General features: G+C 38.8%; 1 protein-coding gene across 12 annotated transcripts in view; it reads left to right on the top strand.

The window, feature by feature from the left end:
• The window catches only part of agrn (agrin), a 294150-nt gene that overhangs the window by 175791 nt on the left and 94962 nt on the right, over positions 1 to 23397 (top strand). For all 12 annotated transcript variants that reach the window (XM_065285836.2, XM_065285838.2, XM_065285837.2 and 9 more), the window contains 3 exons: positions 7375 to 7599; positions 12456 to 12668; positions 15510 to 15716. In XM_065285836.2, the coding sequence (XP_065141908.1) occupies positions 7375 to 7599; positions 12456 to 12668; positions 15510 to 15716 (645 nt within the window). The remainder of the gene's footprint in view (positions 1 to 7374; positions 7600 to 12455; positions 12669 to 15509; positions 15717 to 23397) is intronic.

The raw sequence follows: 23397 nt of genomic DNA, 5'->3' as shown, positions 1-23397 counted from the left end.
GCATCAAGACATGTTCGAATCCAAATTTTTGGTTTGCTTCCTGAGATACCTTCATCAAATTTTGTGTAATAAAGTACAATGTTAACTTTTTACACATTTTGATTGCATTTCTAGCGAGAAATTTGTATTGTAGTTTTCAAATATATGATTAGTCATCACATAGGACCTCTAGGTTTATATTTCAAATGTGTTTCCCGGAGCACAAATGCTGCCTCCAAAGTCATTGCCTCGCAAGTCAGCTGCATGAAGGTTTCAGACGCAGCCCATGAATATAGGATTATGCAACACTCAATTTGGCTGTTTTGGTGACATAAACTACGCCTTTTAGTATAAAGAACCAATCATCAAATGATAAAGACTGTTGTTTCTCAAAGGGAGGGGCTCTATACAGAGTTGCCTAAGGCTCTTACCAACCTGTGTGAATGCGGAGTAGCCGACAACCTCGAAAAGTGTTTTTTAGAGTGTTGAGCTTAAGAAACAAATGTTATGGTACAGTTGATGTCAGATTTAGTTGTTGGTTAGAAATAGGTTGTCTTATTGTGTAGAGATATCTGTCTTTCCCTATTCAATAAATAGGACTTTAGTTTTGCATGACTGAAATAACTGCCAGGACGCGTTGCAAAGATGGCTGCCTAGTGGCACGACTTCCCTAAGGGGATTTTAGTAACAAATAACAACAATCACAACTAACATTTCATTCAGAAAACTTGAAAAATCACTGTTTAGTTTTTGTGCACCAGTTTTCTTTTTTTTGTTGAAAAAAACAGTTTTTGACACCCTCAGTAATAAAACCCCTGTTTATGTTTAAATTCAGGTCAATTGCTATCTCTTTCCATCCACACAATCACATGCTTTCTTCCTTTGATGAACGCACGCATGCCATATCCAACTTGGTCTTAGATTGTGATCTGAAGCCTTCACAAAGATTTGCAGCTTAGCATTGGGTTAGAGCTCACAAACGGAGCATAAACCTCGTCCATGATAGGTCAGACAGGAATGAAGTGGCTCACCTATGGAATGCTACAAGTACAGTAGTACACACATACGGACATGTGTACATCATCTGTCCTTCTGTCATTGTATATAATGTAAGCATATTGCCTGGCCTTTGAGTTCCACCTGAAAAGCTGTGTATTATCAGTTTTTCTGCCCATTTTTCTTTATTCAATTGTAACACTGAGGCATGTAAAGAAGGAAGACAGCTGCAGTCAAATAAACCCTTTGAAGAATTACATCAAAAGAGCAAATCGTCTTACTGTGCGATGGATGACAACTCCAAAGGGTGGGGGTGGCGCGGTGGTGTATGATGTTGGATTTGGAGGTCGTTTGTGGAGGTTCACAAAGAGGTTCATCTTTATTTTTGGGGGGTGCTCCTCGATCTTTGATCTTGTTACATTACATAACTACAGTAGGACATTAATTTACTGTATTTTCAAACCTGTTAAAGGGACATTCCACTTTAAAAAAAAAAAAATGCTAATTTTCCAGCTCCTCTAGAGTTGAACATTAGATTTTTACCGTTTTGGAATCCATTCAGTCGATCTCTGCATCGGGCGCTACGACTTTTAGCATAGCTTAGCATAATCCATTAAATCTTATTAGACCATTAGCATCGCGCTAAAAAATAACCAAAGAGTTTCGATATTTTTCTTATTTAAAACTTGACTCTTCTGTAGTTACATCTTGTACTAAGATTGACAGAAAATTAAAAGTTGCTATGATATGACGCAGCAGCCGAAAATAGTCCCCTTGGTTACTTTCAATAGCAGGGGACTATTTTTAGGTGTTGCGTAATATCATTGCGCCTGCTGCAGCCATGGTATGTCAGCAAAGTCCTTGATTATTACGCCAGAAAGAGAGTATAGTTCCTAGCCATATCTGGCTAGAAAATCGCAACTTTTAATTTTCTGTCGGTCTTAGTACACGATGTAACTACAAAAGAGTGAATTTTTAAATAGGAAAAATATTGAAACTCTTTGGTTATTTTTGAGCGCGATGCTAATGGTCTAATCAGATTTAATTAATTATGCTAAGCTATGCTAAAAGTGGCACCGCCAGACCCGGAGATCGGCTGAATGGATTCCAAAACAGTAAAAAATCAAATGTTTAACTCTAGAGGAGCATATTTTTAAAAAATTTGCATATTTTCAAAAAAAGTGGAGTGTCCCTTTAAAGTTTTTGTTTATGGATTGAAAGTGAATTGGGACCTGAGACGGTCGTAGTCACCATTCACTGTACGGATCACAGAAGCCTGATTTTCTTTGTTCAAAATAAAAAATCATTTAGGTTGTTAGGCTAAGTAAACAATGACAGATTTTAGATTTTGGGGTGAACTATCTCTTTAAAACCCACATAATATGCACATATCCTCAGTTACACTAGAACGGGTCGTGCAGTGCACGGTGGGTGCCGCCGAGCGATCCCGCCAAGATCACGTAGCAGCAGACAGCTCCCCGCACACATTACGCATTAATACATCCAGCACTAACACATTATCACAGTGCTGTCAGCGAGGCAGATCAGTACTTCTCTCTTCACCTCACTTCCCCCTCACTTCCTCTTAGCCTGTTGGCGGCTTTTCCTCTGCGTATTAGTCGGTTGTAAAGTCTAGATAGGGCTCCTATTATATCCTATTTTCGCCATGCCTCCCATTTCTCATTGTCCTAAGACTTCAGAGCTGAGCAGTTTAATTGGCTGTGAAAGGCATTTCCAGTTCGTAAGTAGGTAACTATACACACTCTTCCTCAAGATACTGTATTTTCAGTACTAAAGCACAAGGAGGAAGCAGCTCATCTCCTTGGTGACCCGAGAGGTTCGGCTTGTTAGGCTAGTCACATTCTTGCAGGCAAATTGACTGCTTGTTTGAAACTGAGAGGAAGGCTTATCTGGGCTTACATGACGGAGAACTGTGTGTACGCCTCATATAGGCTGGCCTTTTGCTCCGCCTCTTCCTTGAAGCTCATCAACTAGCTGTGACAGTAACTATTTAATAGATTCACAGAGGCAAAGTCTGTTTATCGCCACACCTTATGACATATCGCGGCACCGAATGTGTAGCTACTTCTGCACATGTCTGACAGACACATCAGTACTGATTTAGAGACCCGCTTTAGATCAGACAGATGAAATCAAACATCTCAGGCTGTTGGGGATGAAGCAGATCCATTGAAATAAAAGTAATGAGTCTGAGCTCGGTTGTCATTAGTTATGACTGTGAGGATAAGGAAAGACTCTTACCGGAAAGCGTCAGTCCATCCCAAAGGCCATCACAGACTGAACAGGCTCATTTGTCATCGTAGAGAAAAAAATACAGCATATGACACTTTTCACGAATAGGGTGCGAGATAGGGCCTGAAACTCTTAAAAAATGAAGTGATTTGTTTCTTGGTCAGTGAAAGGGGAATGTTAACCTTCAGGAAATATTGACTGTCAACCTCAGAAGGTCAAACTAAATATTATATGAGCTGGGTTTTATATGAGCTGTATTTCGTATTCATTTTAAATGAGGTTTGGATACATGCCGTAACAAAACTGTGTACAATATGTTATGCCGAACATAAAAATATATGAATGAATATATCAAGGCTAAAAAGTGCGGGGTTATATTTAAGCCAGCGTTGGGGCAAAACCGGACGAACCTAACTCGTTGATTTGTAATGTACCGTATTTTCTATAAGTCGCACCGGAGTATAAGTCGCACCAATCAAAAAAGTCCCAGTGGACTATACGTGGCATTCATTAATAAAATGATTTAACAAAATCCGTGGCGAAGAACACACATTTCATCTAAACAATAGCACACAGAACAGCTGGCTGAATAGATGTTCGTACGTAATCGTAACATAATCGGTTATTTACACGATAAACAATAGCATACAGAACATACCTGGAAGGCTGAAGAGGATAAATTAACAGAACAAGCCACCGAGCATCAAGTTTGCGGACTCTTGCCTCATAAATGTCTAAATTAATTCATACAGACTTACAAGGCGCTCCTGAGAATAAGACGCAGCACCAGCCAAATTATGAAAAAAATGCGACTTATAGTCCGGAAAATACGGTAAGTTGTGCTTGTTTGTTTCAACCCAAAATGCTCGGTTGTTTTAACCTATTGTTGGGTAAAATATACAAAATATACACTGTAAAAAACAATGCAGAACTTTTGACAAATCAACATATATTGTTATGTTACTTTAAATTAATAAATTAAGTTAAACAATTTCAACTTGTTTTATAAGTTGTCAACTTTTTTAAGTCAAAACGTAAAGTAGTAGGTTGAATTAACTTTGAGCTGTTTAAACTTCATGCTGAATTTTTTACATAGTTGATTAATTTAAGCCAACTGCTGAGTTTGTCCCTTTTTGACCCAATGCTGGGTTAAAAAACACAGCATTTTTGTGTAATAAAGATAAAAATAGCCAATTTAGTAGTCAAAATCATTTAAAGACACACCATGGAACTTTTTGGCCACTAGGGGGTGCTAGACATGTATTTTTCACTTCTAGCGCCCCTAGAGGCCACAAGCGCCGCAGCACTGTCGCAAAGGAAAAGAAGACAACTCTTTAGGTCACAACGTGTGCCTTCCATCATGTCATGTGTCATATAATATAATTTCATGGGTTTTATTTTCATCAAACGCCAAAAAAAATCCAAAGCTCACTTTTAGAAGCCATTTGTAATGGTGGTGGCTTGGTTAAAGTTTATATTTAAAAAAATATTGCCCTAAAGGGGAATCGAACACAGATCGGCCGTGTTGTAGGACCATGACGCCACCACAGTGCGACAATGTCACTTGATATTAGTCTCTCTCTAAACTCTCCAAGTAGCTTCCAGTAAAATTCACGTAAAAAAAGTGTTTGGGCGCCAGACAGGACTTATATATGCAAGCATTATAACATTACTTACTAGTACAAAAGCATGAGGGCCAAGTCAGCATCGGTCAGAAACCCTTCTTCCTTCTTTAGTTCACGCCAGTTGCGAACGCTGGCCCAATATAATTGATACTCGTCCTTCTTTTTATTCTGTCACTTTCCCCTTTTCTCTTTCTGGTCTCCTCCGACAAAACCTTGGGTTTTTTTTCTTAGTTGCTGCTATGGCCATGACAAAAACATCAGGAAAATAGATAGTTGCGCTCTCACGTCCGAATTTTAGGAAGTGGAGAAAGTGACGTATGCCGTTATGCACATTTTTGTAGTTTTTTGTTTTGTGCACGGGTTACTACCTGAAACCCCAAGTTTAAAAGTGCTAGTAAAAGCGATACAGACCCCGTCAGTCTATGGTGGACATGTCATTCAACCTATTTTAAGTCGATTTACCATTACAAGGGTCACTTTAAAGGAAAACACCACTGTTTTTCAATATTTTACAATTTTCTTACCTAAACTTAGACAAATTAATAGTCTACCTATCTTTATTCAATGTGTGCAGTTAATCTTTGTACAGCGCGTCATGAATGTGTTAGCATTTAGCATAGCCCCATTCATTCGTTAGGATCCAAATTTTGTTAAATTAACAAAAAATATATAAAATAATAATAACAACTATTATAATATTAATAACAACTATAATAATAATAGCAATAGAAATATTATTAATAATAATAACAAACAAACAAAAATGCTGCATTTTGCTGCAAATGACTACAGAAAATTGTAAAACCGCCTCGTTCGGTTTCATTTTTAGTGCCACTTATTTAAAAGACATTAATGTCTTTAAAAATAAGCTGCTGTACTCTTCATGTTATTGGACTCTTCATGCTACTGTGCTCTTTATGCTTTGTTAATATTTTGTTAAATAACAGTTTATCTAGCATACCGTATAAAGGTGTAAAAACGCTGCCCGCTGAATTTAGTTTGCGGTATTGAGTTGTATATCAGCACATCCTCCACACAGACATTCACAATGAGTTTTTGGAAACACGAGTCGTTGGTTAGCAAACAGAGGCTGGTGAAGTGCGAGGTTCAGACGTGCAAAGACGAGGGAGGCGCAGGGAGTCTTTTTTTAGCGAGGGAAAGGAAGAAACGCTTTGATCACACGGCACACGAAAGCGCCACTGATCTCATCCTTACGATGCCATTTGCCAGGTTTATCACATCCATATGAGTGGGCTTGTGAGCGTGCGTGTCACGTTGAAAAGTAGAACGGGGTCCTTGGAGAGATACAGAAAAGCTTTAATTAAACAAGTGGATTCTCTTAACAGATTCACACAAAGTTAAACCCACAAATGATGCGCGGAGGCTGATGCAGCGTCGAGGTGAAAACAGGGACAAAGAGAGTGAAAATGAATTGGATGCGGATGTTATAGGGGTATGAGGGGTGGTTGGAAATTAATATAGCCTTTGTTAAAATGCATTCTTCTGTTTATCATTGCTTTATAAATATGTATATCGAAATAATAATTATAATTGGGTGGCTATTGTGAGCATCGGGTATCAAATACAAACATGTATTTTTAGTTAAATCGTGTTAAAAATCATAACTTCAATCTTTCCCATTTATGTCAAATTAGAGTTATCTCTGAAATAGACAACGTCTATAAATAGTTTTTTTCTTCTCAGCGTTTAAAAAGCTGATTAGGTCCCTCCAGCATTGGATGGGTACGCTGAAGCATAGCAATCGAGAGTGTTTTTTGAATGCTAAGCTTGCTTGAAATGGTCTGTGTTGAATTAGAGTGACTTGTTTGTACACCCACCCAGATGTGACGAAAAATTCAAGTCTTTTGCACTGAGCTGTTTGGGTTAAACCACTTTGCGCCATCATCTGTCCTGACACGGGGCACGTTTGAGCTTTGTGGAGGTGCAGCAGGACCACGTCTTACTTTAACCCATTTCTCTGTAATGGGCTTCGTGTTTGAAAATCATGCTGGGCTGAAAGTCACTGTTGTTGCTTACTATTTTTATTTTGGGTTGGGGATTTAACAAATTGTGACTTTTGTGTCTCATAATGTTTGTGCTACTTATACTCTTTAATGATACACAAAGGAGACATGTTATTACTTTAATAAGCACTTGAACATATCATAGTCACCTGCTGTATTATAAAACTATATTATTCAAATTTAAATTTAGATTTATTTCTGTAGCATTTATTCACAATTTTGCATTGTAGCAAAGCAGCACAGTATATAAAAAAATACATTAGCAGTGTCAACTGCAAAAAATAGGGTGGACATTTTTACATTATCATTGCCTACTGTAAAATAGTTGTCTGTAGGATTGCAATCAAAGCATTAATTTCATTTTTATATCACATTATCCTCTAGACGCCCCATTGGCTGTGCCAATAAGCTTTGGGTGGCCACTTTCATTATCTTTAAATAGAAAAATTTCTGTTATGTTGTTGCTTTAACCCCTTTTTCTAATTTTTGGTTCTCAGCTTTGAAGGACCCTTGCAGCGAGATGACCTGCAGCTTTGGCAGCACCTGCATCCAGTCATCGGACGGCCTGTCGGCCAAATGCATGTGTCCTCTGAGCTGCGAGAACGTCCCCAAGCTGGTGGTCTGTGGCAGCGACGGTCAGGACTACCAAAGTGAATGTGAACTCAACATGAAAGCTTGCACCATCCAGAAAAACATCCGCATGCATCACAAGGGTCGCTGCGGTGAGTCTAGAGAGCCTTTATTGAGTCATTATCTGTCATTATCACTGTGCATTATTGTCTTGCCGTCTTACATTGAGGCTTCTTTTAAAGTGACGGTAAAGTGGTTGTCTGTTTTTTTTTCTCGGAAAGTAATTGTGGCTCCACTAAATGTCGAAAGCCTGACTTGTTAATGAATATGGTGGATAAATTTTAAATATAAGAGATGAAATTCAACAGATCAATTATTCCGCGGAGAGCTCCTGCTCCACTATTTCTTGACGTGCTAACTATCTGGATTCGTGAGTTCTTGTGCGTCTTTGATTAAATCCTGACTGTTTCATGTTAGCGGGGAGTTTGAGTCACAGGCACAAAGTGCTGTTCATGAAAAGCCCCCTGCCCACCGTGGACTGTCTAATGACATTTCCCTTCCACACTGCCTGATGAGCTGTCAGATTCTTTTCTCGGCTTATCCTGCCCCTCTCTGACATTTTGGAGGGGCTTTTGATGTCTTATATTCGACTGTATCCATGATGAAGATGAGACACGTTCTCATTTTTATGAAAATTTTGTAAAGTGCCCTCCAGACTGGCGAGCGTCTGGCTTTATTAATCCTTCAGTCGTTCCAGTGTTTACCGACTTATCTCCCCTGAACTCCGGAAGGGGTGATTGTTAGACATCTTCAATTTTCAGGGATCCGTTGTTTCTTTATTACATAAAGAAGATCAAACACTCCCTTTTATTTAACCTTGTCTTTCTTTAATAGATGTGACAGTTTTATCTTGTTAAATATGCAACACAGTGAGATGATCCGTAGCCTCTCCTGTTTTGTAGAGTATACAGCTGTATTTTAATATAAAATACACAAAACACAATTATGGGTAATGCTGCACAATCCATTTTTTAAGTATTCAAATTATGTAATTGTAATTGCATCTCTAAACTTACAATATTAACCATAGTTTTACGTAAAAAAATAATGGTTACTATAGTTAGGTCTCTGTTTTTATTACAGTAACCATGATTTGATGACCTTTGTAGTAGAACCATGGTTTTAAAATGATGCAGTTATCAGTATGCCAAAAAAGACAACATTACTACATCTTTACTATACTAAAACCATGGTTAATTGCAGTGGCGGCTCGTGACTGCTCAGCGAGGGGCGCTTATTCAAAATAAGTGTTCGGAGTGTGTTGCTTGCGTTTTCAAAATATGTGTTTGTTGCGTCATGTGAACCATGTGCATCAACGTGTTTTGTCAAAATAAGTGCCTGCTGCACACGCGTCAAAACCATTTATGATACATGCAAGACACTCCCTTAACACATCACCTTGTGCAAATAAACATTTTAAGGCTGCTTTTACTGTCCACATAAAGCGGCTGCCAAAACGCATTCATCACAAATTTTACCTGATTTGCACAATTCAATGAACCAGGTGTTTCGAACAACCAGACAGCAGGTGCAAATAAATCGCCCATCAATTCGTTCTCACAACGAATGACAAATGAAATTGTTGAGTGACACTTCGGGAAGGGGATGTCCACAAACACTCCAGATAAAGAGAAAATTTTGTTTTCATTTAATCAGCCATAGTTTGAAACACAATTGCGCAGCTCTCTCCAAACCTTCTGATCTTCAAAGGGAATAAGTCATAGGGATGATCACTTCAGGTTGAAATTCGCTCTTTCCCAACTTTCTGGAAACCTTTGTGGTGTCTGACACTGTGGTGTTTCTTGAGGCAGACAAAGGCAAACAGACTCAGAGGGAAGTCGCCTCTTATAAATGATGTCTCCCTGTGAGGCAGGGTTAGATGAATGCTCTGGGTCCCAGAGGACGTGTGGTGTATGCATCTCTGCCGAGAGTGTCTCTCGCTTTAAAACTCTTGGGAGCACAAAGCACCAAAAAGTTCAGCCAGAAAATTAAAATCTAACAAAGGTACACCATCCTAGTGATCTCTGTCTCTAATTCAGTCTTGCCACGTGTAGGACAACTCGCAGGTATTGCAAACCGCGCATGCACGTTAAATAGCGTGAGGTTAGTCAGAGTCTATTTCAAGATCCAGAATATGCGTTAGCAGCCTATGTTAATCGTTAACCGTTTAGGACAAATATGACGTTATTTAATGTTACACTATGTGAGTGGCGTGGCAGGGGTTTCAGCACCGTCCAGTGCGTCACCGCCATGCTGCTCTTTGTTTTGATGACGCATGCAGCCGTGAAACGCAGGTGTTGCCAGATTGGGTGTTTTTTTCCGCTACACATTCAGACTCTATAGAAATCTGGAACCCTATTGAACCATCTTAAACTGAGAGAGTGTGCCGTTCACAAGCCCTAGAATGAACGAGTTCACAGTAACATTCATCAGGCACTAATACAGTACGTTACGTTCGCCCAAAATATGAACGAGTTCATAAACTTTCATTCAATGAACTCGTTCAGGCACAGCACTGGTGACTAATATTAAATACTAATAAGATGGTAACATGCCCTGTGGTTTGGCATTCTGCACAGCATTTAGCCATTTTAAATGACATTTAGCTTTTTTATATCAGTTTAATTTATTTTTCCTCCAATTAATTGGAGACTACAGTATGTGAAAACGCAATAAATCCATTTTGACTAATCTCGGTAAAAACATGTTTTCTATACCAAGAAAGTGACAAGATGAAAACCACTATTTTCTGTTACAAACTTTCACGTACTTTCTTTAGGTTATAATAACATTAAAAATTCAAATCCATAATTTGATTTTCAAAGATTTATTATAAAAACTGATTATTTTTTCAACAAAATGCATAAAATCCATGACAATTAAAAAAAAAAAAGTAAAAAAAAAAATCTAATGTAAATCTATTGAATCAATATATTAATGTGTATTCATCTTTGCCATGATATATTCATTTAGTTGACTAGTGGTATACACTGATTAAAAAATATTATTGGCATTAATCAAAACACTTACTTTGTCATATTAAGAACACTTTCATTGCTGCAGTTATACTTGGGATGTTGACGCTTAACTTTTTTGACAGCGATCAGCTGAAAAATGTTTTGGTCCTGATAGATTTTAGTTGACTTCGAGTAAAATAATGAAACGTTTTTTTATAAGATCCCCTAGGGTTAATGTGTTAGCATGACAGAAGCTTGATGCTGTCGGGAGAACAAGCAACAGCGACATTTTTCCGTCTTCCAAGTGCCTCTAGTGTAAATTAATAGATTTTGATGGCATACGTTTCTTCCCCGTCACAGAAAACCACCACAGGTTTATCAATGCCATCAAAGTATTATTTTGTTTTTGTTCGTTTGTTGATGACGAATTACAAAGTAGATGAAGAAAACTAGGATACAGTGTGTATTTAACGCGCCGCCATTGTTGTTTACAATGCATGGAATGGTGCGCTGTAGGGATGCACCGATACCGATACTGGTATCGGGTATCGGCCTTATTACCACATTTTCTAAAGTACTCGTTAAAAGTCCCCCGACACCTGGAATCGATACCACGGTCTGAGAAATGTCTATGTTTGAGCGGCGTGTAAGGGGTCAAGTACTCGGTATCTACTCGGTATGTTTTGGAACCAAACTCTTTATATGTAGGCTGCTTAAAATGTACAAATTTATACCAGCTTTGTATACTCACATAAAATCCCATAAAACTAGTATTCCTTCAGCGCATGTATTATTACGGTCTTGGCCAGGGAGTATCAGATACACAGATAGAGGGGTTACACTAATGGAGGGTCTCTGTTGAAGCGGGGCTCAGTGTGTTTGGTTAATTACAGCCACCCCTGCATGGCATACACTCTCTTAATGGGAGCTAATGGTTTCTCCACTGGTAATGGCTGGCTTGCGTGGTGATGTCGCTGCCCGCATTGTACTAAGAACCTTTTGGTCTGGTTCCATATTCTTCCCCTGTGAGCCGTCCAGTTATTGTGTTAGTATATACCAATCCTTGACCTGGCATCAACACTTCCTGCATTACTCCGCGCTTTTATGTCCAGGCCTGTCTTTATTTTTAGCTTAGGGCCTTAGAATCATTATGCTTGTTGTTTGCTTTTCGTGATGTCTTTCTATCTGTGTTGCTTTGTCTTCATTTCCCGATTATTCTGTACCCGGTTCTTTTATCTCTTTCTTCGCCTTTGATTCTCCCTCTCCTCTTGGTCTTTGTTTTGTTTATGTGTTTTGTCTTTACGCTCGTCATTCTTGTCTAATTTCCTCTGTCCGCTTTCAGCGTCTCTCGTCTTTTTCTCTCCCCGCGCTTCTTTCTCTTCTTCTGTGATTACGTGACTTGCTCGCGGCTTGGCATTGTCTTAGTGCGACACCGACTGATAAGTCCATTGTGTCGTCTTGTTTCTGAAAAGTGTGGAGGCAGGCGAAACTGTCACAATTATTTCAATAGCCATCATGGCATTTCTATTACAATTATGTGTGATCTTGCCAGGGCCGGGCCCTGAAGCCCCCGGGGGCCCCGTACACCCATCAGCTGTCACCCTTATCTTTTCATATTTCACTATTTCTACTCAGTAAATGACATGCTGTTGACAACAGCTCCATCAATGGTGGCTTGAAGATGCTTTCAAAAAAAACATCTTTCTCAAAAAATTAGAAGTTTGTGAAAGCTGTGCCTAATGGAAAATTCAACACAAAATGCGAGATGTGCTTTGAAACATGGTGACTGTTTTGTGCCAGAACCAGATAGTGTGCATCAGTTGTTTCATTTCATCAAACAATATATGTTAAAAGAAAGTGAAGGATGTGTTTTTAGCTGGAAATGTTGTAATCTTGTAGTCTAAATTAAATATGGTAAAAGGCCTCAAAGTAAAAAAAAAGTTTTTTTATTGTGATTTTGTTGAATAATAACTAATGTCATTTTATCTCAGACCCTTGCAGCGACAGCTCGAGCAGGGGCTGTCGGGTGGACCCGAAGACCTACAAGCAGACCACCTTCGCCACGCCGGATTCCTGCCCACCTGAATCGCTCATCTGCGCCAGTGACGGGAAAACCTACAAGAGCGAATGCGAAATGAAGAACACCGCTTTGCAGAACAACTTGAAGCTCAATAAGGTCTCCGCGGGCAAGTGCAAAGAGGAAGGTGAGTTTCACCCAAATCGGGGACGGCATCACCTCACGGGAGCTCATGCTTGCCTCTGATAAAGGAGCCCTGTGGCCGCTTTTGATTTATTTTTTCATGGCTGTGGTGCGGAGGCTCTGGACAAATTAAGTCCGGTTAGCAGTACTGTCATGCTCGCAAGATACCAATCTCCACAAATCCAATTTGCCTGGCGGGCTCTGGCAGGTGTATTGTGGCAGGACTGTATCATCGCGAGTGATGAAAAGATCGTCCCTGCTTCGCTCCAAAGCCAGTGCGTGCTCGCCTTTGATAGTGCGCGCACGGTGACTTAATACACGCGTGTTTAAGCAGCATTTGTGCCTTGAGCGATTGTGTTGTTGTTTGTGTACCACTGTTGTGAGTCCCAGTACAGAGATCGGTGTCTGTGTGTCTGTTTGTTTGTGTGGGTGTAACTTAAGACATGATAGCAGCTGTCTCAAATGAATATCCTACAGTGTAAGATTTCCAGATTTGCTGTTAGCATGTGTTCGGGATACAACAAATTAGTACTTGATTAAAAAAAAATCTTCTCCCATGCACAAAAAAAGGCTTATGTGTGTTTTAGACACATATCCACTTTATAGTTTACATAAAATGAGAAATTGACTCTGCTTGCTTTTTAAATACACATTTCTAGTCTTGCTGTACATGCAGTGGTGTAGTGCAGGGTATACGCAGGTATACGGAGTATACCCACCTCTGTATTTGATGGCAAGGGGTATACCCACTTCTACTGGGGGCATACATTAAGAGTATACCCACTTCTACTGGGGCATAAATTAAGAGTATACCCACTTCTCCAGACACCACTACACCACTGTGTACATGTAGTAATTAATTAGGATACACAATCACAAAAAAACTTCCTCCACTGTTAGTTACTTTTAGTAGAAATTTTAAATTTACATTTTTGGCAAACGCTTTTATCCAAAGCAACTATACTCAATTTACACATTATATCAGTCCTGTACACTGTCGGAAAAAAAGGTACAAAGTTGTTCCTTTTTCTGTCCCTGGGGTGGTACCCTAAAAGGTACCTTTTTGTACCTTTATGGGTATAAAACACATTGAAATGTTGTACCTTCTGAGATACAATATTTTACCCTAAAGACCAATTGTGTACCTTAAGGAAAAATTTTGTACCATTTAAATTTTAGGGGTACAAAATGGTTAACTGTACCTTTAAAGGTACACAATCGATCCTTAAAGAAATAGTCAATTTTTTAAAAAGAAAAATCCAGATAATTTACTCACCACCATGTCATCCAAAATGTTGATGTCTTTCTTTGTTCAGTCGAGAAGAAATTATGTTTTTTGAGGAAAACATTGCAGGATTTTTCTCATTTTAATGGACTTTAATAGAGCCCAACATTTTATACTTAACTCAACACTTAACATTTTTTTTAACGGAGTTTCAAAGGACTAAAAACGATCCCAAACGAGGCATAAGGGTCTTATCTAGCAAAACGATTGTCATTTTTGACAAGAAAAATAAAAAATATGCACTTTTAAACCACAACTTTTCGTCTAGGTCCGGTCCAGCGTGACCTAACGTATATGCGTAGTGACGTAGGGAGGTCACGTGTTACATATATAAAACGCACATTTGCGGACCCTTGTAAACAATAAACTGACACAAAGACATTAATTAGTATCAGTTGACATACAACAACGTAGGAACGGTCTTCTTTCAACACACTTGTAAACACTGGGGCGGAGTTTCGTGTTCGTCCTTTGTGACCTCTTGACGTCATGACGTATTGCGTGGGGTCACGCTGGCGCATCACGACCGAATCTAGACGAGAAGTTGTGGTTTAAAAGTGCATATTTTTTATTTTTCTTGTCAAAAATGACAATCGTTTCGCTAGATAAGACCCTTATGCCTCGTTTGGGATCGTTTATAGTCCTTTGAAACTATATATAGTTTCAAAGGACTATAAAATAGTTACAGTGACATCCTAACCCAAACTCCAATTCTAACCACAAACCCACACGAAAATGGTTAAGAAATAGGAAAAACTATTGAGTAACCAATACGTGAAACTGACATGGAAAAGAAAGTCTGTGGTATGGGCACGAAAAAATGCGGAGATCCGTGAAAATGAAACGGATAAATGAGCAAAATATTTTGTGACTATACCACAGAACTTTGTAAGATCATGTTGTCTCTGGGACCAAACCCATCACTTCTATGTTGCTACTGCAATGCTCTACCAATTGAGATACAGGACCGTGTGTTTTGGCTGATGTCATCCAGACCATGCATTACATTTTTGTCCAAAGTGACCACCATGCATCTGATTTATACATTTTTATCATTCTATATGTTCCCTGGGATCAACCCCATGACCTTTGCATTGCATTCATATTTTGTTTCCTTGTAAATAAATACAACATTGCAAATGTAATTTAACGCAAACTAATGTAAAGCGTCTCTTTCTCATCAGTATGTATGTCACATCTTAAAAAAGCAGGTTGAATAATGCAATCAAACATAAATCAAGCTCAGATTGTACAATGGCATAATACATCTCTTAATTTTTCGAACAGATGAAAGGCAGCTGTAATTACACGCCGCTACGGCCCGTCTGTGACAGCTTAGCGCAACTACCATTGGAAAAACACCCCAAATCAATCTGAATGGAATTTGATAATTGATTAAATAATAAGGCACGGTAATGAATTCAAAACCCCCGAGCGAGTCAATATCCGACATCTGATTAAGTGACGTAGAAAGAGATGTCTCCAGTCAGTGTCGATTAGCTCGGGGACAATAACTAGCATTCGTCACGTTGTTGACGCATGTATGTTTGTTCTCTACAGGGAGATGCCCGAGTGGTTGTAAGTTCAGTGCCGTGTGTTTGCTGGAAAACGGAGAGTATCGGTGTTCCTGCGATCCAATACAATGCGACGGCACGTACAAGCCATTGTGCGGAAAGGACGGCAAGACGTACATCAACGACTGCGAGAGGAAACTCCAAGAGTGCCGGACTAAGACAGACATTCCCGTTAAACAGCAAGGGCCGTGTGGTGAGTGTAAAACTGAGGGGAATTGTGGGATGGCTCCACCCATCCCACCATACAGGTGTTTGTGATTGAGAAACAGTGTTGGGGAGTCCATTCTATACAGATTGTTCGGTACTATAGGCAAAAATGTTGAATGTTATCTTGTTTGCACATTTAACTGCTTAGCAAGCTGAGGGAAAATCAAACTCTCACTCCCATTCAGTTAAGTGAATCGATTCATCCTAAAGTCTGATTCATTCTAGTGAAGTGTTTGTTTGAACAGATCAATAATTAGCTGATATGAGTCCATTCACAACAATTTAACCCTTAAGTAGATTTAATATACACATGACTAACTATCTTTCTAGTTTGAACAAAGTTTAAAATCATATATAGCTTCACAAACTACCATTTCTATGTAGCTTCCCCAACACTGGTAAGACGAACGTATCTATTATTTAATTGGAATCGTATATCTGGTGTCTGTACTGCTTGTTTTTTGCGTGTTTGACTGTGTGCTGCCGGGAAACTCTTGTGGAAGGTGCCCATTTTCCTTCATCGCCATGGCGCTCTCATTCTGCCATCAGCTCCGATGACACATGAAACACTGACTTCATGTTTCATTCATATCCTCATCCCTCCACTGCCTCCAGTCCTTCACGCCAGCCCGTTCATGTTCAACTGTCTCGTCATTTCCCCCCCTCTGTCCCTTTTATGTGCTTTTTTGGCTGTCTTTAAACCGTGTTTTTTCTGTTCCAGTGTGTCTCTCTGTCTGTCTTTGTCCGTGTGACGTCTGCTCAGGGCTGCTGTCGGACGCACCACTCGTTGAGAGCGGGGAAGAGTTCAACCTCTGACCTTTCTTGTTGGGATTCTGTAGGTCTCCTTCAGGTGGCCCTTAAAGGGCCGGTTTGATGTCTTCATTCCACCTCTACCCCTGTTCCTCTTTTTCTCTCTTCTTGTGTCTTTATGTGATAGAGGATGTCCCTGCAGCTTTAGTCCTTATGGTGCTATTGTCACTTGCAGTAAAAGTGAAATCAAAGAGATATATTTTCAATACTTTTGAACCCTTGTGCCCTACTTTCTAAACTCTGTTGTTTTCTTAATACCTGCTTGCCTGGATGCATATGCATGCATTCAGCCGAACTAGGTTGGTACTGCTCTACTGCAAAAAAATGACTTTCTTACTTAGAATTTTTGTCTTGTTTTCAGTAAAAAATATAAAAAAATTATTAAATTAAGATGTATTTTCTTGATGAGCAAAATGACCTTGGAAAATAAGTGTAGTTTTAGACAAAAAATATAAGCTTTAAGGGGCAGTTTCCGAGACGGGTATTAGACTAGTCCTAGACTAAAATAAATGTAAGAGCTGTCCAAACTGAAAACAACTTGAGCTGACATAACTTAAAATACATCAGTGACCTTTGTTTTGCCTCAAAATGTACACAAGTAATGTGTTTAGTAAGGCATGTTTGTTAAAACTAGTTATATTTCCTAATTAAACTAAGGTCTAGTCCTGGCTTAAGCTAATCCCTGTCCGGGAAACCACCCCAAAGTGAATTAGTGCTTAAAACAAGCAAAAAAATCTGCCAATGGGTTAGAATAATAAACTTTTTTCTTAAACACTTAATTCAAGAAAAATTGTCTTACTCCATTGGCAGATTGTTTTTTGCTTTTTTTAAACACAAATTTGCTTACATTTTTTATTTTTGTCAAAAAACTAGACTTATTTTCCTAGGTCATTTTGCTCATCAAGAAAATACATCTTAATTTAAGAAAGTTTTGATATTTTTTACTGAAAACAAGAAAAAAATACTGAGTAATAAAGTCATTTTTTATTAGTGTCTAAGTGTTCACTGCAAAAAATGAAAAAAAAAATGGTTTTCAAGAAAACATATTTTAGTATTTTTGTCTTGTTTTCAGTAAAAATATCTAAAAATTCTTAAATTGAGATGCTTTTTCTTTATGAGCAAAACGACCCAAGAAAATGAGAAAGTCTAGTTTTTAGACCAAAAATATCAAATTTAATTGATTTTGTGCATAAAACAAGCAAAAAAAATCTGCCAATGGGGTAAGCACATTTTTCTTGAATTATTCTTGAATTTAGTGTTTAAGAAAAATTTTCAAGATTTTTTGCTTACCCCATTGGCAGATTTTTTTTGCACCAGAATAATGTAGTACTGTATGTACAAAATGTTTTATGCAAATAATTACCTAAATTTGATATTTTTGGTCTATAAACTAGGCTTATTTTCTTGGGTCATTTTGCTCATCAAGAAAAACAATTTAAGTTTATAATTTGTATATATTTTTACTGAAAACAAGACAAAAATACTACGAACATTTTTCTTGAAAATCATTTTTTGCAGGATTCCCAGAACCCCTAAAATCAGCAACGTAGTCTGTGTACGTTTTTAAGTGTACAGCAATGTTCACACACAGTCAAATGCACAGACTTGCAAAGTAAAGTTTATTTGACTCGTACTTGTACACAGACATTTGACACATGCACATTGCGACAAAATGTAATATCTTGGGCTACATACTACATTATTCCGTAGATACATGCGTGACTTGTGCTTACTTCACTTGGGCCTTTACACTGGCTGAAGGCCGAAGCATGGGCTATTTTTATGCGAATGCGAGGCTCCGCGTACAGTGCAGCGTTGTGCAAATTTCGTCATCAATATAGTACAGGCGTACTGTACGACAAGGTGGTAAAAGGGAGGGGGGTTAATTCACAAGGTAGATGGTAATAAACTACATAAACAAAGTGGACTGGAATGCATGCCAGCTACATAGACAACAAAGGCCATATTATTGGGAGATTTGAAGTTTGAAGAGGTCAGGAATTACCTCCAATAATACAACTATACCATGAAAGTGTACAAAGATGTACATTAGTTTTAACTCATGGCGTCACTCCGTTAGACCTACTTAACTCTTTCCCCGCCATTGACGAGTTATCTCCTCAATTAAGAGAAAACGCTGCCCTGCCAATGACGAGTTTTTCTGGCAATCCGTATTTCCGCTATTATCCACCAGGTGGTGCTCTTACCCAACTTATAATACCGGAAGTATTCCCTTAGTGCAAACAGTACAAACTCTGCGTATGTTTTGAGAATCGCACCGAATCTGATCTCTATCAAAAGTCCTTCACAAAAACGCAATTAACTCAGCTTTTTGCTCAAAATTTGGTAGTTTTGAAGAAACCTACCCATATTAGAGAGGTGATAAAAAGAGAACAAATGAAGGTAGGATGAAACTTTTTTGTTTTTGTTTGAGAGCAGATGGTCTGTTCTTTCATTTGATATATTGTGGGGTGGTTTCCTGGACAGGGTTTAGGCTAATTCAGGATTGGGTGCATCTTGAGTCAAAACAATCTTACCGATATATCTTAACTCTTTCCCCGCCAGCATTTTTTTTTTAAAGTTGCCAGCCAGCGCCAGCATTTTTCATGATTTTCACAAAGTTTAATGCCTTCCAGAAAATGTTCTTCTTTAAATATATAAACAAACAATATATCAGATGAAAGAACAGACCCTCTGCAAAAAAAAAAAAAAACGTTTCATCCTACCTTCATTAGTTCTCTTGTAATCACCTCTCAAACATGGGTAGGTTTCTTCAAAAACACCCAATTTTGAGCAAAAAGCTGAGATAACTCCATTTTTGGGAAGGACTTTTGATAAAGATCAGATGCAGAGCGATCTTTAAAACATACACGGAGTTCTTTCTCTTTCACGTGAAGCGCTACTTCCAGGTTGTATAAGTTGCGGAAGTGCCACCTGGTGGATAATAGCGGTATTGCGGAAAGACGGAAAATCTCGTCATTGGCGGGGAAGCGTTTTCTCTTAATTGACGAGATATCTCGTCAATGGCGGTGAAAGAGTTAAGGTTAGCCAGGACAAGGTGTTTTTAAATTAAAGCAGCTCAAACTTGCATTTTAGTCTGAGACAAGGATAAGCCCTGTCCGGGAAACTGCCCCTGTATGTTTATATATTTAAAGAAGAATATTTTCTGGAAGGCATGTGAAAATCATAAAAAATGCTGAAAAAACGGTGGCGGGGAAAGAGTTAACTGCTACTTATGGACCCCTGTAGGCTAGGAGAGGTATTGCATGTGTCCAACACCTATGTACACGTTCGAGTCAAATGAACTATGCTTTGCGATGCTGTGCGTTCGACTGTGCATGTATGCTGACATACGCTTAAAAAGATAAACTATAGTTCGAGCTTTAGGAAGCTTGCAATTCTTTTGTACATATTTGTTAATCATTGTACAGAATTATCTCTCAGGTGAACTGGAGAGGACACAATTTAAAAAAAAAATATATAGTCCTCTAATTTGATTGGGCATAACAGTGATTATATGCACTGATGTTTTAGCATCTGTATCTTGCTTTGGCTTCATTTATAAAAATTTTCACGAAGAGGTCATTTATTGTGTAACAGTATAAACGTCTTGTTTGCCTACCTGTTTTACAAAAGCCAAATCTTGTTTGTGTGCCTAATATTGCCTAATTATAAGTTATAACTTATACTTTTAAAGAACGCCAATATAAACTTTGGACTTCACTCTCCGCATTAAGCCAAATATGGATGACACATTTAAAAATTCTCAAGGCAGAAAAGAAAAAACAGAATCTGGGCAGCATTTTAATTATGAGCAGTGGAAGAAAATCCAGGGCTGTTTTGGCAGAGATCAGAATTCAAACACATTTTAATGGTACAGAAATATCTCCGATTTATTCCCAGTGCTATGTGTGTCCTACTCTCTGGCAATACATATGAGACAACTATGGAGCTGGATGCATTCCTCTTCTTCTCACTTTCTTTCTTTTCTCTTCACTATTAGTTTCTGACTCATTAGGATTGTTTTCTGGTCTTCAGCGAAAGATGCATAAATTAACATGTAAAGAGGCATAGCGCTTCTGTCTTCTCCTATATTTATTTTATTATTTCTGACAAAGTAAATGTTTCGGTCCTCTCAGTGTTTCGCTGGTGGCAAGTTACAGTATGTTTTTTATATAATACGTGTATCTATATTTGCATATTTCAGAAACAGCACATTAATTAAACATCAAAAGCTCGGTGGCGGACCTGAGCCAGGCCGGCTGCCTTTCATGCAGGGGAGGATACTGAGTTTTGATGAGCAAAGCGTTGTGTTTTGGACACCTGCATTTGGTTTGATGTTGAGCTTTGTCTCAGTTTCTGGTTCTGTACCTTCTCTCTTCCTCTGTCTTTTGCTTTATATCTTTAGCTCAGTTTTTCTCCCAAACAGTGCAGACAGCAGTGTGTTTTACAGTGTAGTATAGATTCAGTATTTCTCCCACAGTGGGAAACGTTTAAATGGATCTCTCCTCGTGATAATCAATAGCAGATGCGCTCCGTGTGCCACGTGTCTTTACTTTGAAGCTGTGAGCACGTCGGTGTTTTGTTCCTGCGGCTGACGCGGTCTCATCTGCTACCTGTTGTCCTCCGAGAGAGATACAGCTGGGTCACTGTGTCATTGGTACGTTTGCGAAGACACGATTCGTTTCCAAAATGAAAGAAATCTCTGGCGCTGAATAAGGTCACTGTGAGAGTGCAGCTTATGAGGAAATGAGAAAAGACATTGTAGATGTTGATATATTGAGAATGAAGGACTGACGATTGATATAGAAGATTGTGTTCTGGTGCTGGAACATTAGAACCGGCTCAGTTAGTGTCTGTGTGAGTTACTCATCGGATGAAGCAGTGGCAGATGCTGAAAAGACAGTAAGAATGAGAAGAAAATAAATAGTATGGGGTCAGAGCTATTCCTTGTTTATGGGCTCTGATGTAACATCCATATTATTGTACTGTATCCTGTGAATTTTACAATGTCACCTTTGTTACAAACAGAGACAGTGAGTTTTATAAACTTGATGGAAGAGAACCCTGTAAGATCTTTTTTCTCTAACAGATTCAATCTCATTCCCAGTCTATTTATTTTAAAGCTCATGCACAAATGCATAAAATAAAGATTTAATCATTAAAAGCATCATTTGTGCTTTAATGATAAAATTATGTAGCCTGACGTTGTCATACTCAAAATTCTAGTCAGAATTTGAGTCTGATACCGCTCCATTGGGCTATGATGTTTCAACCGATAAAGGACAAAAAAATGCCTCTGCACTCAATTGGATAGACCTACAACCAATCAAAGGAGCTGGCAATGACCGCTAGTTATATCCACCTTGTTGTGCACGCCGAGTTGCATGTGCACGCCGAGCCAGCCGATAAATTAAACTTTTGCCGAATCCTGTAGGAGGGACGGCAAAAACGTCTTTTCGATCAGCAAATGTGTTGATCTCTGTTCCTCTTTTAAAATCAATGTGCTGATATCTTCTAGAACAGACTCGATGGCAGAATCTTCACATCTTAATTCTCCAGCGATAGCCGTCTTTGTTGTAAACTGATTCAACACAACCGCTCTTTGGTAACGTGGTTGATTACGTTACTGTTGATCATCTGTCCATCATTGTATAAAACCCTCCATGACAATTTGATTGGTTCCACCAGCTTTGGTTTGAGCATAGTTGTGCCGCAACGGAGCGGCACCAGACCGAACTTCCCGACCTGAAATGTTGTGGGTGGGGCTAAGTTTGGCTGGCACCCAGGCTAAAAATAATGTCTAGTCAGTGTCTACACTGACTTTTTTAAAGTTTGTTAAAGTGCCCATATTATGCAAAATCCACCTTTACAAGGTGTTTGGAAAAAAAGTGTGTTGGCAGTATGTGAACACAACCACCCTCCTTTTTTCATCCCCATTAAACCAGAGCAGTCTTATTAAACATGCTGTTTTTATTCCTTTTGTTAATGTGATGTCATACTGATAAAGCCCCACCCACAGCCACTGACTGATTGGTTAACTTTATCCAAAAGCTTTTCTTAATGTGTTTGTTAGCACATTGTACCACTAATGCACCTAAATATACTATTGTCCCAATGTATTCACAGGAATCAGATTTATTTTTTAACGAAAGCAGTAGTTCATTTGCATTTAAAGGTACACACATAAAACAGCACTTTTTATAGGGTTATTTTGGACATGCCATTACCAGAGATGGGGACTCGAGTTTGAGACTCGGATTTGAGTGCGACTTAAGTTGCACATACAGTGACTTCAGACTCGACTTGAGACTCGTCCTCAAAGACTTCAGACTCGACTCGGACTCGAGCCGCGGGACTTTTTTTAGGAAACGTCTGACCTCGCATTCGATTCGTGGATTAATATGCAATTTAAATAGGGTAAGTTTATCATTAACGTGTTTCTAAGGCTTGCAAATGTTTAAATGGTTAAACGTGTCCGGTCCAGCTCCAGTCAGGTCCAGAGTTGTGCTACTTTGTGTCATACTGTAGTCCGTTAACATACATTTGCTGAATAGAGCAATGAAAAACATTGTAACATTTTTATGTGAAGCGACTGTTTATGCTGCATCTTCTTCCTGAAGCGCTGTTTGGAATTCTCCCTCCGCCTGTGTGTGAGCACGCATTTAAGTGCCCTCAGTAGTGCATATGGAAAGAAGTGTTTCCAAAAGTAAGCCAACATAAAATCTTTCTGTTCTTGACAGGGCACATACACACAAAATGATCTCACAGTATTCTTTTTCTAATAAAAAATGTTGTTGTGGTGATGTTTATGTCTTAAGAAACCAGTCAGAAACCAGTCTGTGCTTATTTGTTCT

This window comes from Paramisgurnus dabryanus, chromosome 21, assembly GCF_030506205.2.
Source record: "Paramisgurnus dabryanus chromosome 21, PD_genome_1.1, whole genome shotgun sequence".
Lineage (NCBI taxonomy): Eukaryota > Metazoa > Chordata > Actinopteri > Cypriniformes > Cobitidae > Paramisgurnus > Paramisgurnus dabryanus.
This window is presented reverse-complemented; position numbering and strand designations above follow the sequence as displayed.